General features: G+C 45.6%; 1 protein-coding gene across 1 annotated transcript; it reads right to left on the bottom strand.

Annotated features, from left to right (window-relative positions):
- Window positions 1-2,139: 2,139 nt before the first annotated feature.
- On the bottom strand, window positions 2,140-16,498 carry LOC127238577 (V-set and transmembrane domain-containing protein 1-like). Its single transcript, XM_051207199.1, has 6 exons — window positions 16,345-16,498; window positions 10,776-10,811; window positions 8,299-8,583; window positions 4,323-4,457; window positions 4,010-4,037; window positions 2,140-2,853 (listed from the first exon to the last, which is right to left on the bottom strand). Exons 1-6 carry the CDS (start codon window positions 16,376-16,378, stop codon window positions 2,841-2,843), a joined length of 531 nt encoding a protein of 176 aa, XP_051063156.1. The 5' UTR covers window positions 16,379-16,498; the 3' UTR covers window positions 2,140-2,840.
- Window positions 16,499-17,960: the final 1,462 nt, after the last annotated feature.

Genomic DNA, 17,960 nt, shown 5'->3' with positions numbered 1-17,960 from the left:
GGAGCTGGATCCAGCCAATGCAAGTGGTGGGAACTAAATCCAAGTCCTTACTCAGGTCCTCTGCAAAAGCAGTACACACTCTTTTCCTTTTTAAATTTTCAATTTATTTTTATTTTATGTACATGTTTTTCATGGGTGTGGGATCCCCTGGAACTGGAGCTACAGACAGTTGTAAGCTACCATGTTGGTGCTGGGGATTGAACCCCGATCCTCTGGAAGAACAGCCAGTGCTCTTAACCACTGAACCGCTGAGTGGTGCGCACTCTGAACTGATGAGCTATTATTGCTCTAACCTCTCTCCTTTTGAAATACAGAGCTATATGTCCCAGGCTGGCTTGGAACTCACTATGAAGCCAAAGATGGCCTTGAACTTCCGGATCCTCCTTCCTCCTCCTCCTCCTCCTCCTGAGTGCTGGGACTACAAGTCTGTTTATGTACTGGAGATGGAACCCAAGGCTTTGGGTATGTCAGATAAGCACTGTGCCAACTGAGCCCAAATGTCTGGTTACTTAAAAACTCCATTTCCGATACTTTTCTATGAGTTAGTTTTCTAGCTTCTTCTGAAGGGAGTCTGTAAATTTTTTTCCCCTAACAGATCCAGTAAATAAGATCCCCCAACCCCTCCCTTTTCTCCTTGGCTAAAAGTCTGTGCGCCTGTAAGCCTGGAATTGTCATTATCAGTCATAGACTCATAGGAACAGCTGGTCTGAATAATAATAACACAGAAATAGAAACGGAGATGAGAGGCAAAGGAAGGGAAGCTGGAGTGGCTTTCATTATGTGGATGCAGGCATCTGAGGATGTTTCCACAACTCTGTGTTTTCTTCAGTTTGCTTACATAACCCACTGTCCGTCCTTCCGTCTGTCCTTTCTTCCTCCCTCCCTCCCTCCCTTCCTTCCTCTAAGGTTTTCTTGGATTTTTCCTTTTGTCATTTCCATCCAAGAGGCTAAGTCAAGCTGTCAAAGAGGACATAGGTAAGGACTCAGGCATTACGCTGGCCTGCCCACCCTGACACCTGGCAGAATGCACTCAGGCAGTAACCTGGTCAGCCCAGGGTTCCGTGGTCTCTAGTCTGCAGGCAGGTGCAAAGGACCCCTTCAAAAGAAAGACCCGGCCCACTTATGTTCTCTTTCCTGCTGTTCCCCTGGGGCAGATAGAACTTTTCCTGTCTCTCTCTTCTTTTCTGTCCTCTCTCTGTCTCTGTGTCTCTTTATGTCTTTTCTCTTTCCTCCCCCCTTCCCTTTCTAACAAAACTTCTCACTAAGCCCTACTCAGACCCAAATTTGAATCTACATCTTAGATTAAAGCACGTCTTTAATCCCAGCACTCAGGAGGTGGGGCAGGGGGATCTCTGAGTTTGAGGCCAGCCTGGTCTACAGAGAGAGTTCTAGAGTTGTCAGAGTAGACCTTAATCTTGAAAACAACAAACAGAGCCAATTTCAAATGGGCCCAAGAGATGGCTCACTGGGTAAAGGTGCTTGCTGAAAAGAAAGCCTGACTATTAAGTTCGTTTCCTGGGCTCCACATGGTGGAAGAAAGGACCAATTCTCACAAGTTATCCTCTGACCTCCCACAGGTGTGTACCCACTCACATGCATGAAATAAGAGTAGTAGTAATAATAATTGTTAAAGCACCTTAAAAAGTTTCAAATATTGTAAAGGTAAAATAAAACCCATGCATATATATATATATATATATATATATATGCAGGAACACATCATTGTATATTGACTGTCAATAGATGCCTGTCTAATAAAAGTATAGACAGAACACACAAGAACGAAGCCAGGCGTGATGGCACAGTCTCTAATACTAGCACTTGGGAGATGGAGGTAGGAGAATCAGGAGTTCAAGGCTATCCTGGGGTGAGTTTGAGGCTAGCCTTGGCTACCTGAGGCCCCACCTCAAACAAACAAAAAAGCATAGCAGAGATTTAGATTACCTTACATAGTGTTTGCCTCTGGGTAACTGGGAGAGAGGGGAAAATAAGGGTAGCTACAGATGTGGGATATATCTGTAGGGAGAGCGCTTGCCTAATGAGTGTGAAGCCCTGAGTTTAAGTCTTGATATTGCGAAAAGGAAAATTTAAAATTAAAAAAGAGTAATAGAAGAAGAAGAAAAGCAAAATGTTGCTGTCTAGACAATGCCAGCCTACGTGTTTCCATTTATATTCTTCATTCTTCATTAGGACTGAATTATTTTGAAATTAAAAATTTTAAAAGAGGGCCATGCCTGATGTAGCACACCTTTAATCATAGTATTTGGCAGGCAGAAGCAGGTGGGTCTCTGTGAGTTCAGGGCCAGCCTGACCCACATAGCAAATTCCAGGCCAGCCAGGGTTACATAGTGAGAACCCTGTTTCAACAAACAAACAACAGCAAAGATAAAATACAAAACAAGATAACCCAAACACCAAAAAAATCACAGAAAGAGAAAATTATTCAAAAGGTGCTCATGAGCTAAGGATATTTATATAGACGATCCAAATGTTCACACTTCCATGCCTTCCTGTATTAAAACAATTGCAAACCTCAGTGACGGAAACTTTGGAAGCAAAGCATGTGTATGTGTCTCTGTGGGTGCGTGGGTGTGTGTTTGTCTCTCTGCATGTGTCTGAGTGTTTCTGTGTGTTCTTGTGTCTGTCTGCATGTGTCTGTGTGTGTATTTGTGTGTGTCTGTGTGTGTATCTGCATCTCTGTGTATGTGTGTTGACACAGGCTCTCCGTATGCAGCTAAGGTGTGACCTCAAAGTCACGATCTTCTGCTTCAGCCCCCTGAGTGTTGGACTCCGGGTGTCACTCACCACAGCTGGCTTCATGCTCGTATTTACACGCGTGATCACTCAGTGTCACTGAAACAAAGAAGTCCATGCTAGAGAATGCTGACAATGATGCATTTGAATAATCAAATGTGGTCTCTAACTGATAGCACACACAGAATAAACTCGGGGCTAGCCTACCCATCTAATGCCACACCCCTCCCTCTACCTGTGGGGCTGGAAAGGCTCCAAATGTCCCGGTTTCAGCTGAAATCAGGGTACATTTTGTTTATTTGTTTGTTTGTTTGTTCCTTTTTGGAGACAGGTTTCTTTGTATACATTTGCTGTCCTCAATCTCACAGAGATTCACCTACCTCTGCCTCTTGAGTGCTGGGATTAAAGGTGTGTGCCACCACTGCCTGACTCCAGGGTATATTCTCTGTGTGTGTGTGTATTATTTTGTTTTATGTGCATGTGTGTGTGCCTGATTGTATGTGTGCAGGAACCCATAGAAGCCAGAAAGCATTGGATCCCATGAAACTGAAGTTATAGGCAGTTGCCAACCATCATGTGGGTGCCAGGAATGGAACCCAGGTCCTCTATAAGAGCAGTAAGTGCTCTTAATGGCTAATGCATATATATCTCCGGCCCCCAGGGTGCATTTTTTCATGGATCTCTGTCTTGGTGTTGGGCCAGGCTGGGAGGAATGAACATCTGGAAGAAACTGAAACCCAGGGTTGAACTGTTAATACGGGTGGATGTTGGGGTGGGGTGGGGGTTCCTGAAGGCTAATTCCCAGGAGAGCTGTCACTGGGTCATTTGGTTGCTCTGTTTTTAGTATTTTGGGGGAAACCTCCATACTCTACTAGTTGTTTCTAGCAATTCCACTAGTGGCTGTACTAGTTCATACCACCACCAACCATATATAAAAGGGCTCATCCCTTTGCTTAAAAAAAAAAGAAAAAGAAAAAGAAAAAAGAATTTCATGATTTTCCGGTATCATCTCCTCCCTTGGAAAATGAGAATGGCTGGTTCTGAGAGGGGGGGACAGAGGGGGGAGGGAGTGGGGACGGGTGAGAGATTGTGAGTGGAACATGGAAGTATAGGAGGTGAAGACTGGAGGCAGAAGCAGGCTGCGGGGAGGGAGGTCAGGCTGAGCACAATTGATGACATTTAAACGGAGTCTCGGAAGAATGGGGTGGGGAGGAAGTGGGGTGTGACACTTGCCAAGGACTGTGCATTCGTTTACCTCTTGGGGGGCTCTTCATGTGATGAACCTATAAAACATACAGGAAGAAGATTTATATATGTGTCTGTCTATGTGTACACACATTTGTGGTGTGTGTGTGTGTGTGTATAACAGGGTGTCACCATGTAGTTCTGACTGTCCTAGAACTGTTCTTGTAGATCAGGCTGGCCTTGAACTCACAGCGATCCTCCTGCCTCTGCCTCCCGAGGGCTGAAATTAAAGGCATGCGCCGCCACCCACCTCCCACACCTTATCAGAATCTTTCTCTTGCCTCTCCCTCTCGAGCATGGATAACTAAGGCTTCTTAGCTCACCTTGCTGAGTGCACCTGTAGATAAAGTAGATGGAGACAAAGAGGAGAGAGATGCTGAGGCAGCTGAAGGTGGTAAGGAAGATGAGTTTGCTGCTGGATGGCCTGGGAGGATTTCCTCCACCTTCTCCCACACCGTCTGTACATTGGAGACAGAAACGGCAGCCGTGTCATGAGATGACCGAGAGGGAGCACATGTTGACTCGGCTGAAGGCGGTCGGACAGAGCGAGCCCTACACGGGGGAAATTCCATGTGAGCATCTCACCGGCAGCCATGAATTTGATCATTTATTGAGGACCGAGTCACAGAATCAGTTTGCCGCCCCAGACAGTTTGGCAGAATCCCACACTCCGAGAATCCCATCACTCCAGTCAGAGGTGGGAGGATTTTGAGTTCAAGCCCAGTCTTGGTGATATAAAAAGTTCCAGGCTAGCCTCAAGTGTGCAGTGAAATCCTCCTGCCTGAAAATAAAAACAAAACAAAAGCAAGGCGCCAGAAAACCTAGTTACCAGACTGGTGGCACCAGTGTCTTGGGTAGCTGTGGGACTTTTGGGGTAAGGGATCTAGCCTGCTCAAGCAGGGCCATGGGGTGGGGGCAGTTAGAAGGTAATACTTTCTGACCCAAATTCTCTGCTTTCTGGACCATTGAGATATGAATAATCCAGGCTCCTTGCTGGATGTTTTGGTATACATTTTTAAAAACATTTAATTATTATTTTTTTCATTTTACATTCCAACCCCAGTTCCCGCCTCCCTCCCCTTCTCCCACACCCGATCCACTCCTCAGAGTTACCAAACAAAAAGATGGGCAGGACCAAGTCCCTCCCCCTTGACTCAGGCTGGGCAAGGTATCCAACCATAGGAATGGGCTCCAAAAAGCCAGTTTGTGCACCTTGGATAAGTCCTGGTCCCCACTGCTAGGCCCCCACCTCATACAGATCAAGCCACATAACTCTCGCCCACATTTAGAGGACCTAGTTCAGTCGTAAGTCCAGAGTCTGTGAGTTGCCACTAGCTTGGGTTGGCTGTCTCTGCTTTTGCTTTTTTTTTTTTTTTTTTTTTTTTTTTCCCCATCATGGTCTTGACTTCCCCTTGCTCATATGAGCTCTAGTCCCTCTCTCCAGCTGAACTCCAGGAACTCAGCCCAGTGTTTGGCATCCACTTTTTTTTTTTTTTTTTTTTTTTTTTTTTTTGAGGCAGGGTCTCTCCATGTACTCCTGGCTGGCCTGGAACTCACATCGATGTACCTGCCTTCTGAGTGTGACTAAAGGCAGACATTACCACATTTTGAGTAACCAAGTTGGCAATTCACTCTATCTCTCTCTCTCCCCACTATCCCCTCTCCATCTCACTATTTATTACTTAATAAACTCACTCATCCAAAACAGAAAATATAGCTATCATAGACCATTCTGCAGAGTGACCCAAACAAAAAGATGGGAAACTTTTTCTATAATGGGATCGATCTGTGGGACTCTGACGCACAGTGTGGGTACTGAGGGATGAACTCAATTTGTAATAATCATTACACAGTGTGCATCTTGAGTACAGACTTTGTCAGTTAAGTGATTTTTCAAAATAAATAAATAGGCAAATAAATAAATAAAAGAGAAAGCATTCCACTATCTAAAACACGGTGTCTTAGGTTTTCATTGCTATGAAGAGACACCATGACCACGGCAGCTCTTATGAAGGAAAGCATTTAATTGAGAGGACTTGGCTTACAGTTTCAGAGGTTCAGACCATGATCATCATGAAGCAGGTGGGGGGGGGGGGCGTGTGCAGGCTGGAGTTGAGAATGCTACATCTTGCAGGCAACAGGAAGTCAACTGACTGTCACACTGAAGGAAGCTTGAGCAAAAGAGACTCAAAGCCCAAGGTCACAGTGATGCACTTCCTGAAACAGGGCCACTTATCCTACTGATGCCAGTAACAATATCATCTTGCATTCTCCAAACCCACTTTCCAAACTCCCGAAAACCCTTACAACCTATAAATAAATCACTTTGTTCTCCTGTTGCAAGGCTGCTGGTGAAGTCTTGTTCAGTTTGACAGACTCCATGATCAGCTTGAACACTTGTGATGGTTAATCTTTTTAAAAAATACTTTATTGAACTTTTATTTTGTGTGCATTGGTGTGAAAGTGTCAGATCCCCTGGAACTGGGGTTACAGACAGAGCTGCCATGTGGGTGCTGGGAATTGAACCTGGGTCCTCCAGAAGAGCAGCCAGTGCTCTTAACCACTGAATCATCTCTCTCATCCCTGCGATGGTTAGTTTTAATTGGCAATTTGACACGACCCAGAATCACCTGGGAGGAGAACATTGAGGTAAGGTCTAGATCTTGTTGGTCTGTGTGTAGTGAGATATCCATCCGCCCACACACACTGTAAGACAAATAAATGGATGTTTAATGCGGCTAGTTAGGAGTTCAAGGCCAGCCTGGTGTACACGAGGCCTTGTCTAAAAAGTGGATGTTTTGAGCTTCCAAATTTGTGGTTATTTGCTATGCAGCTATAGACTCCAAACAGGAGCACTGCCTTGAAGTCAATTACGCATCATAACCCTAATAGATTTTAATTCACAGTCATTTGAACTTCATGCACTCATGTTTTGCTCTGAAACCCCAGTGGTAAGTTGCTGCTTCCAGGCTGTCTGGCTCATCGTATATTCATCTATAGATCTACCAACCTTACTGTACATCGGATTTTTCTACCAATTCACTCTTCTGAGACATTCATCTATGGCCACATCATTGAGATCTATTTGGAATCCCTAGCCAGACCCTCATCCCCTGCATCCAGCTCCCACTTCCCAAGTTCCCTCTGAGGTATTGCATCTCGATTGCTTCCTGTGGTCTCCAGCCAAGTCCTATTAGAAAGGACGAAGGATCATGTCCATGAAGGAACTGATCTGACCATTTAAGAAGAGAGTGAGTGCGAGGGGAACTTAGCGAGTGGTCAACAAAGCCAAGCTGGTGTATGTGAAGGAAAATGTCATTGAACCCATCACTTTGTATAAGAGATGTACAATAGTACAAATTTAATTAAAAAGTTGGAGCAAGGCATGGTGGAGATCTATAATCCTAGCACTTGGGAGACAGAGACAAAAGCATCGGAAACTCAAGGCCATCCTTGACTGTAGAGAGCCACCAGTGCCATTCCCGAAGATGGCACCGGTTTCCTGTCCCTAAGCCAGCAAGGCGCGGATGTGCGATCCACGTCATGGGGTGACCGTTACGAGCGTTGCGGGCTGCACCTGTCAGTAACGGACACAGCTCCTCTATATAAGCAGAGCCCTTTTTCCTCCTCGGGGTCTTCCCTCAACTTGCTGTAATGAGCCGCGCAATAAACATAGCTGCAGAAGAATCCTGTTGTTGAGCGTCGTTCTTGCAGGCAAGGCGATAGCGCTCGACACTTGACTACATAGCGAGTTAAAAGACAGCCTGGGCTATCATCATCATCATCAGTATTAAGTATTAAGGGCCTGAGTTTAGATGCTCGGAACCCATGTGAAGTACTGTAGTCCCCGTGCTCCCTCAGTGAGGCGGGAGATGCAGACAGAAAGTTCTCTGAAAGCTCTCAGGCCAGCTAGACTGGAGTACATAGCAACAATACAAAGAAGAGACCCTGCCAAAAACAAGGCAGAGGGTGAAGACCACCATCCAAGGCTGCCCTCTGATCGACATGTACCCTTGCACCCACAAGCACACACATGCACACATATATCATGTGCGCACACAAAATGAGATTTAAAAATCCAAGGACCGGAGGGGGTTGTTCGATGGGTGTTGGCCGTTAAGTGTAACGGCCTGAGTTTGGTCCCCATACCCACACAGTGGAAGGAGAGAAGCAAGTGTCACAACTTGTCCTCTGACCTCTCCACACAGGCTGTGGCATGTATGTGATATGCACACATGATAGATAAGTAAACATAATTTAAAAACATAGGAAGAGAAGATTAGAGGCTGCCCCACTCACCTGTGACCACCAGCTGTAAATGCTGACTCTTTCCTGACCACCTGTGGGAGGCTGCTGTCCTGTAGGCACAGAAATACCCTCCAGCATCTTCAGGCTGCAGGTTAATGAGGTGGAACTCAGCCTCCTTTCCTGCTGATCTTAGCTCTTGCTGGTACCCAGCGTTGTGCAACTTTCCCAGAGAGACTATAACATTCTGGAAATGAGTCCAGCATCGGAGAGTGACGTTACTCTTGCGCTTGACCTCAGAGCTGGGCCAGGCACTGATGGAAGGCCTGGGAAGTTCCTCTGCAAAGAAGTCAGAGTTCATTGAATCTTCTAATGAGGGATATCCTTCTGTATATATGTTTCTCTCTTATTGGTTGACGAACAAAACACTGATTGGCCAGTCGCTAGGGAAGAAGTATAGGCAGGGCTACCAGACTAGGAGAATTCGAGGGGGCAAGGGGAGGCAGAGAGAAGCTGCTAGGAGACACCATGTATCTGCCAAAGGAATAACAGGTCCAGATGGACGTTCTTCAGTAAGCCAAGACTACGTGGAGACACATAGTTTAATGGAAATGGGTTAATTAAGAAAGAACTAGCCAACAAGAAGCCTGAGCCATCAGCCAAATAGCTTATAATTAATCTAAGCTTCTGTGTGTTTACTTGGGACTAAATGGCTTCAGGACTAGGTAGGACAGAAATGCCACGTACACTATTCATCAAGGTTAACCCCTCCTAGAATTGTAAGGATTAAAGGTGTGACAGTTGATCTCAATTACAGCTTGATGGAATCTATAATCACCTGGGAGACAGGCTCTTTGCCCAGGCTTGTGAGAGGTTATCTTGATTAGTTTAATTGAGGTGGAATGATCTATCCACTGCAGGTGGCGCCATTCCCTAGGCTATGGTCCCACATTGAATAAAATAGAGAGGGAGCCCAACAAACTGAGTGTGATCCCTGAGAACCACGGTGAAAAGAGAAAACTGACTCAAGAATTTTCTGATCTCCATACACATATTATGACATGTTCACCTCCCACAAAACCATATACATAAGTAAATGCAATATTCTTTTTTTTTTTTTTTTTAAAGAAAGCATTCTTAAATGTCCTTTCTTCAGATTGGTGAGATGGTTCTTGGCTAAGGGCATTCTTGTCAGGTATCTTACAATTAGCTGTAACTCTGGCTCCAGAGCATCTAACACCTCTGGCTTCCAAAGGCACCTGCATCCATGTCCACAAACATACATACATATACATGATTAAAAATATTTTTAATTGTAGGTCTGGAGAGATGGGCATGAGCATGGTTAAGAGTGTTGGCTGCCTTTGCAGAGGACCCAGGTTGTGTTCCAGCATTCACAGAACACTTCACAATTGTATGTTAACTCCAGTTTCAGGAGATCCAATGCCCTCTTCTGGCTGCTTTTGGTACTGCACACACATGGTACATTCTCATAAAATGAAAACACTCAAATACATAAAACAATATTTTTTAAAAATTAAAATAAAATGTTAATGAGTGTGTATGTGTAAGAGAGAGAGAAGTGTGTGTGTGTGTGTGTTGTGTGTATGTCAGAGGACAACTTTAAAAAAAAAAGATGTATGTATGTATTTATTTATTATGTATACAGCATTCTGCCTGCATGTATGTCATGTATGTCTGTACTGCATGCTAGAAGAGGGCATTGGAATGCATTATAGATGGTTTTGAGCCACCGTGTGGTTGCTGGTAACTGAACTCAGGACTTCTGGAAGAGCAGCCAGTGAGCGCTCTTAATCTCTGAGCCATCTCTCCAGACTCCAGAGGACAAATTTTAGGAGCTGATTCTCCCCTTCTACTACGTGGGTTTCCAGGCTGTCAATCCAGGCAGCAACTGCTTTAACTTTTACTCACTGAGCCATCTCACCTACCCACTCTCTTCTTGAATGTGAGTGTCATGTGACCAGAGGCCTCAAGCTCCTGTTGCTGTGACTTCCGCCCCAGGAGGGGCTGCAACCTCAAACAGTAAGCCAAAACAAACCATTTCCCCCTTAAGTTGCCTCATCAGGATTGATCACAGCAACAGGAAAAGTGGCCGCTGTAGGGAAGAAAGTCCAAGCTGCCTTCCTGGTTTCAGAAAACAATTCCTGAGCTCTACCCAAAGCTCAGGGCTTGAAACCCCACAAATCCCCACCCCGGAAATCATCATGGAAAACGCTACCCCCACCCCAAGAAACCTTACACAAAGCCTTCCTGTAGCCCGGTTATTTGCCCAGCAAAGGCAATCAGATCGCTCTCTAGTGTCTGTCCCAATAAATGTCTCGTGTGAGGTTCGTTGTGTGGTGTGACTCGGTGGCGTTCTTTGGCTCCTGACTGCACGGATACTTTCCCTTCATGGGGGTAGCAGTAGCACCGGGGCACCGTTCCTCTCAGAGCTGTATCACAGCTACTACAAAAGGCGAGGGTCGCGGACTGTGGAACACGGAACACACAGAGGTCATGTGGAAACTCACCCTTCTCTTCCCCGTCTCCATAGCACAGGCACAGCCCTGGAAGAGAAACCTCAGTGAGAGACTGTTCAGCAGCTGTTCCCTCTGACTTGAAATACTACCTCCTGGCGGAGAAGGGAGGTGAGTGAAGCTCACAAGGCTCTGGAAACAAACACCTGCAAGGCTCGTGAAGCTTTCCTAGCTCAGGATATTCACAAGGACACCTTCTGGGGTTATAAAGGCAGTCACCATTGCTGGGCAGAAGAGGCTCTCCAGTCTGCACAGTTTGTAGGAAGTCTGCTTTTTTTTGTGAGTTATGGCTTAAGCTGGGGTGAGCTTTTTCCTGATGTGGCTGACTGTGCAAGCCTGCCCCCTATAGCAATCCAGGTAAAACTGGTTTACCAAGATAGACTTGGGGGGAATTGAGGTAGGAAAGTGCAGGGCTAGCTGAACGACCCAGGATGCCATTTGGCTAGAGCAATACACACACCGCTTTCCTCACAACGCACGTGACACCTACCACATACATGTATCCGGCTCCAAACAATGCATTGTGTTTTTCCTCCCTAAAAGCTGCTCGGTGACTCCTCTTCTGTGAACAAAAACACCCTGAAACTAAGTGAAATGGGTCAATACAGGCTGAAGAGGTTTTTGGGCACATAAGTAGTAAATCAAAATATATCCTTTGAATAAGCGTTCAGGGGAAATCACTCTTTACTATGTTATATCTATGCATGATTAAAATCAGATGCATCATGGGTAAAGACATGTGCAGCAAACCAAGGCTTACATATCTAAGTCTACCAATCAAATCCAAAAGGCCACCTACATCCTGCTCCCAGCAGCCAGTCCCTCCTTCTCCTAACCTGCAAAAGGAAACCCCAGACAGTGACCAGGGGCTCTTGAGCCCTCTAGGTCGGGTAGCCTGCTTTGACCTTGTAGTCTATCTGACCTGAATTTTCTCTTTGAATCCGAATAAAACCCCTTGCTACTTTACCATTTGTGTACGTCTTGAGTTATTTGAACAAAACACCAAAAACAAAAACAAAAAAACCAAAACAAGCAACAACTGGAAATACCTGGCCAAGACTAAGACCACCAGTAACAGAATAACTTCTTTGGTGCGCTGTCAGTGTCCTATTTGGAGTGATATATATTTGTTTGAGTCCTAGTCTGTTCTGGTTTCATTCTGTTGCTGTGATAAAAACACTCTGATCAAAGGCAACTTCCAAAGGAAGTGGTTTATTTAGTTTATACATCCAGGTAACGTTCCATCATCGAGAGAAATATGGACAGGAACTGGAGGGCAGAAACCATGGAGGGACTGCTTGCTGGCTCACTCACCCAGGCTCATATTTAGCTGGCTTCTTTATACAGCCCATGCCCACCTGCCGCTTACAGGTACAGTGCCACTTACAGTGGGCTATGTAGGTGGAGTTTTTGTTGGCACTGCTGGTTCTAAAATAAATACACAGAGACTTAATAATAATTGCAAATGCTTGGCCAATAGCTCAGGCTCGTTACTAGGTAACTCTCGCAACTTTAATTACACATTTGTATTAGTCCACATTCTGCTACATATCATTGATCTTGGACCTCCTGTTTCCTCTGTGTCTGGCTGGTGCCTTTTTTTTTTTTTTTTTTTTTTTTTTTTTTTTTGACTCCACCCTTTTCCTTCCCAGTGTCCTTAGTCTGGTTCTCCTGCCTAACCTTATCTTGTGCAGCTATTGGCCAGTCAGCTTCTTTATCAAATCCAACCACAGTGACATGTATTCACACAGTTTTAAAGGAATATTCCACAGGGCTGGGCCCTCCTGCAAAAATTAATTATTAAGAAATTAAGATGATCCCAATTTGAACTAAGTAATTCCTTAGTGGAGGCTTTCCTGTCAGATAATCCTAGGCCATGTCTAGGCTGTATCAAATTGACAATCAAATCTAACTAGGAGAGAGCTTGAGGGTATGTAGAGGTGGTGGTAGCCATTAGAATTGTCATGACTGGTAAGTGTCATCATCATCATCATTATTATTATTGAGACAGGGTTTCTTTTTATAACAGCTCTGGCTGTCCTAGAACCCAGTTTGTAGACCAGGCTGGCCTCAAACTCACAGAGGTCTGCCTGCTTCTGCCTCTGGAGTGCTGAGATTAAAGGTGTGTGCCATCACTGTCTGTCCATAAATAAGTGTGTTTTTAATTCTTACTTTTAAATTCAAGGCTGGGGACCTAGCTTAGCTGGTAGGGTGTTTGCCTGGCATGCATAGAACAGTGGATTTTACCCCTATCTTCCCATAGAGGGGCATTAATTTGCATTCCTTTAATCTCTGTTCTTGGAGAAGGAGGCAGGAGGATGGAATGAAAGAAAAGATACTAAGGGACCAAGGACTACACATTGTGTCCATCTGTTTCATACCTTCTCCAGAATATGCAAATCCAGACAGACAGAAATCTCATTAGTAGATGCCAGGAGCAGGAGGTGTGGGGAGCTTAATGAGCTAGTTTTTCTGTGGGGGTGATGACATTATCCTGGAACAAGATGGGGTGCTGGTTGCCCAATACTGTGAATATACCAACTGTCCCTGCTCTGTAGACTTCCAAGTAGCTGGTTTTATGTTCTGTGACTTTTACCTCAGTAAATTTTAAAAAAAAAAAAAAAAAAAAAAAAATATATATATATATATATATATCAGTGTGCCTTGGGAATTATTACCCTCTTTCATGGTGCCTTGGGAAGTATTACCCTCTTTCATGGAGTGAAAGACCACAGCAGTGGTCAGCACAGGGTCAAGTCAGTTAAAATTCCAGCATGGCTGCCAGACTGTGGTGGTGCACACAGGAGGCAGAGGCTGGTCTCTGAGTCTGAGGCCAGCCTGTTCTACAGAGTGAGTTCTGGGATAGCCAGGGTCACTCATAGAGACCCTGTTTGGGGGTTAGGGGAGGGAATTACAGCTCTGAGGTTCCACCTTAGTAGCTAATTGCTACTAAGGGAAGGAGAGCCACAGTGTTTTAAGGGTGGAACCACAGGTAGGTTGCCCATTGCCTACTGGTTGACCTCATACTGTTGAGCCCAGACTCTGAAGTCCCAAGCCAACCAAGACACCAGATCCGATGCAAAAGCAAAGAGTCTTTACAATTAATGAGTTAACTGGAGTTAACCCAGGCACTCCATCCATCCGACACAATGGGTGAAGAAGGAGGGATCCCGAGCAGCAGCGGGGCAGGGGACATATTGGGGTAGAGCAAGGGGGGGCGTTGTCTGGGGCTTCACTGGTTGCATAGCAACAGTCTCAGGCTTGATGCACCTCCGGGTTTGGGCAACCTGTTCTGAGTTGATTGGTCAGCCTCAGCTGCAGGAGGGTTGCTGTGCTTAGAGGCCATCCCAGAGTGGTTGTAGCTCGGTATTCCACTATTGCCTCGCTGCTTCTCGGGGGTTCTCTTCTGCTTCACTCACTGTACTGAATGAACGGGGGAACCCAACTTAACTCATAAAATTAAAAACTCGTCGCTTTTACATTGGATCGCGTCTCTCGGTGATTCTGGGGTTCAGAATCTGGGCGCCATCGCACGCCAATAGAGCAAAGGAAAAAAACGGCCCAGTAACACCAAGGCCGGCTCATGCTGCTCCAGAGGCCAGACCCACAGTTACCCTCAATGAAGTTCCTCATGTTGATTCAGTTCATCAGCGTTTGGCTTCATCTTACTTCTGACGGACTCTGGGTTTTGAAATCCATATAAGCATGTGTATTCACATTACTGCTGTGTTTATATGATGTATCGTGTGATGTCTTATTGTTAGAGCTTGTAAGTACCATACATGCCTCGGCATGTGTGTGGAGATCAACCTTCAGGATTTGGTTCTCCTCCATAACTGGAATAACATCCGAGGATTAAAATCAGTGAAGGGCTCTAACAGGGCCAGGCATGGCAAACATGGCGCCCTGCGGGTCCTCTGTCCTTCCCTCTTCTTTCCTTTGTCTCCCTTATTTGGCTGTTTCCTTATTCCTGAGACTGACTGTCAAGGCTAAACCACGAGATTCCCTAGCTAGAATTCCACTGTTTTCCTTAACAGCCTCTCCTGCAGAACTGCTTGCTGCTGTTTCCTTCCGAGAGTCAGCCACCCACCTTGCTTAAATAAAGGATCACTTTGTGTTGGGAATTGGTATTTGGGTGTAGTCTGTGCCTAATCCTGGGTCCAGGAGGAAGCACCCTATGGTAGTGTGTATGCCTTTTATTCCAGTACTCAGGAAGTAGAGGCAGGCGGGTCTCTGTAGGTTCCAGGCCAGCTCTGGCTACTTGAGTGAAACCCTGTGTGGTTCTGAATGAAAATGGCCCTCTCAGGCTCATAGGAAGTGCCATTGGAAAGGATTAGGACATGTGTCCTTGCTGGAGTAAGTATGGCCTTGCTGGAAAAAGTTTCTCTCAAGCCGGGCCCACTCTACCTTCCTGGTGCCTGCCACTCCAGATGTAGAATTCTTGGCTACCTCTCCAGCACTGTGATTGCATGGCACCGTGCTTCCCGTCCTGATGACAATGACCTAACCCTCTGAGCCTGTAAGATGGCCCCAATTGAATGTTTTCCTTGATAAGAGTTGCCCTGGTCAGTGTCGTTTCACAGCAATCGAAACCCTAATATATAATTTACAAAAATGTAAAGCAACAGCAACAACACCCAGTGCCTCCAAACACATTGCCAGCTGCTGCCAGAAGCTACAAGCTACGAGAGAGGCACAGAACAGGATTTCCCTTCCTTCCTTCCTTCCTTCCTTCCTTCCTTCCTTCCTTCCTCCCTCCCTTCCTTCCTTCCTTTCTTCCTTCCTTCCAAAGGAACCAATGTTGCCTACACCTTTGTTGATGTAACACACATAACCAAGAAAATTATTTTCCTTTGTTTTAAACTAACAAGTTGGTGTCACGTGGTTTCAGCAGCCCCAGAAAAGAGTCACAGGGTGTATCAGGACATTTCTTGGAGAAAAAAGGTCACCCTGGCCTGTGGCTGGAGATAGTCTAAAAGGGCACACACGCACAGAGGGAGAAAAAAAAGCATTGACCTGGATAGAAGGCTGTGAGCGGAAAAAGAGGAAGGGGCAGGGCAGATGTGGCCTTCTGATTGCCATCCCCACAAGTCCTGACCCTACTCTTGCTCCGGGGAGGAGCTAGGGGCCTCATAAAGGGGAGCTGCTGCGTACTACAACTAAGCCAACAACCTCATCTTCCTCCTCATGCACCCAGGCTGGCTCCATGGATGTTAAAACTAGCCCAAGGATGGGGATGTTTGGAAAAATCTGCATCTCATCCACAGCTCTACACTTGACCGTTCCTACACCCCGACCCCTTTCTAATCTGGTAGAATAGCCCAGCAAGGTTGCGGGGTCCATTAGGCAATGCAGAAACCCCCATGGAGCTTTCGGGTCTTGCAGTGATCAGGGTCCTTTAGGTGTGGTACCAGTACTGATGTACTTGAGACACCCTCCCCTCACCAGCCTCCCACACCCACACATACACACCCTCATTTCTGCATTGCCATAGTCACCACCTCGACCCTGCTGTGAGTTTTTCTCACCCAGACAAGCACTTGCCACAGCCCTGGAGACTCACCCAGGCAAAGCAGGTATATGAAATCTATGTCCATATTGCCCCTTCTCCTTAAACCAAGATCCAGTGTTCGGCTCTCAGGAAGGAGAAGGCAGGGCAGGAGGTGAGCACTGTTCTCTCCTGGCCCTCTTTGTCCCTGGAACCTGCAGGCTGAAGCTCTGCCCTGACATTTGGCTTGCCGGAATAGTTGTTTGCACAGTTTCCTTCCTGAACAGACACAGGAAGGAAGAAACCTTGGATGGTGACATCTTCTCTGCCACCATGGGTGCAGCTCTGCACACCCTGGGACCTGAAACCTTACTTAAAATGCCTTACATTTTAATTTTCTCATTTCTTTTGGACAATTTCAAGCTTGCACATAGTGCCCTATGGTCATATTCAGCCCCCTTCCTACCTTTACCCTCCTCCCTGCCATCTCTCCTACCTGGTTTCTTTGTTTCTTTCCTTGTTTTTCTGTGTTATAGTTTGATTATCATTCTCCTGTGGTTATTTAGTCTATGTATTCTGTAACTGTACCTTTAAGTTAATTCTTTTATATCCTTCTGGCTAATTTTCCTTAGAAAATTTCATGTATACAGTGTATCTTTGTCAGACAGTCTCAACTCTCCCCATCACATCTCCCTCTTAACTTCATGTCTCCACTTAAAAGCCATTTGTATAACAGCTGGAGAGATGGCTCAGTGGCTAAGAGCGCATGCCTTTCTTCCAGAGTACTTGAGTTCAAGTCCCATTTCCCATGTCAGGGGAACTAACACATCTACCCTCCAGTACCTGCCCACATACATACATACATATAAGTAAAAAGCAAACTTAAAATGTTATTTTTTTATTTTCGGCTAACACACAAAGTGATGCATTTTATAGACATTTTCATGCATATATATCCATGTGCTTTTGATCTTTTTAAACAAATATTTATTAAGCCAGGTGGTGGGAGGGCAGGTCTTTAATCCCAGCATTAGATAGGCAGAGACAGGTGGCTCTCTGTGAGTCTGAGGCCAGCCTGATCTACAGAGCTACACAGAGAAACCCTGTCTTGAAAAATCAAAAAAAAAAAAAAAATATTTATTTTATGTATATGAGTGTTCTATGCCTTTAGGCCAGAAGAGGGCATCGGATTCACTTTGGATAGTTGTGAGCCACTATGTGGTTCCAGGGAATTGAACTCAGGACCTCTAAAAGAGCAAGTGAACTCAGGACCTCTAAAAGAGCAAGCAGCCAGTGCTCTTAACCACTGAGTCATCTCTCTGACCCCATGCCTCTTTTCTTCTTCCTCTCCTTTGTCTCAACCCTCTCCCATCCTCTGCAGTCCTCTTCCCCAGCCAATAGTCCTCCCTTCTGCTTTCATCAGAAACAACCCAACTGAAAATGGACCCAGTCACTTTAAGTGACATATGTCAGGACAACAAGGAAGTGTCCCATTCAGGCTTTCGTACACAGGACCAAGGAAGAAAAACAACAGGAAGGAGGGACAGTTAATGATGTCATCTCTGACAGGAGCGACTCAAGGGTGAAGATTGTTACTATGTTCACAGTTTCGGTCCATCGTGGCTGTGGAGGTTGCAGGAGTAGGAGAATTCACCAGAGGCTTTTCCCTTTACTCAGGGAGCTTGGGACAG

Source organism: Phodopus roborovskii, unplaced genomic scaffold (assembly GCF_943737965.1).
Source record: "Phodopus roborovskii unplaced genomic scaffold, PHOROB, whole genome shotgun sequence".
Lineage (NCBI taxonomy): Eukaryota > Metazoa > Chordata > Mammalia > Rodentia > Cricetidae > Phodopus > Phodopus roborovskii.
The sequence above is the reverse complement of the archived record's forward strand: the minus strand, read 5'-3'. Positions and strand labels throughout refer to the sequence as shown.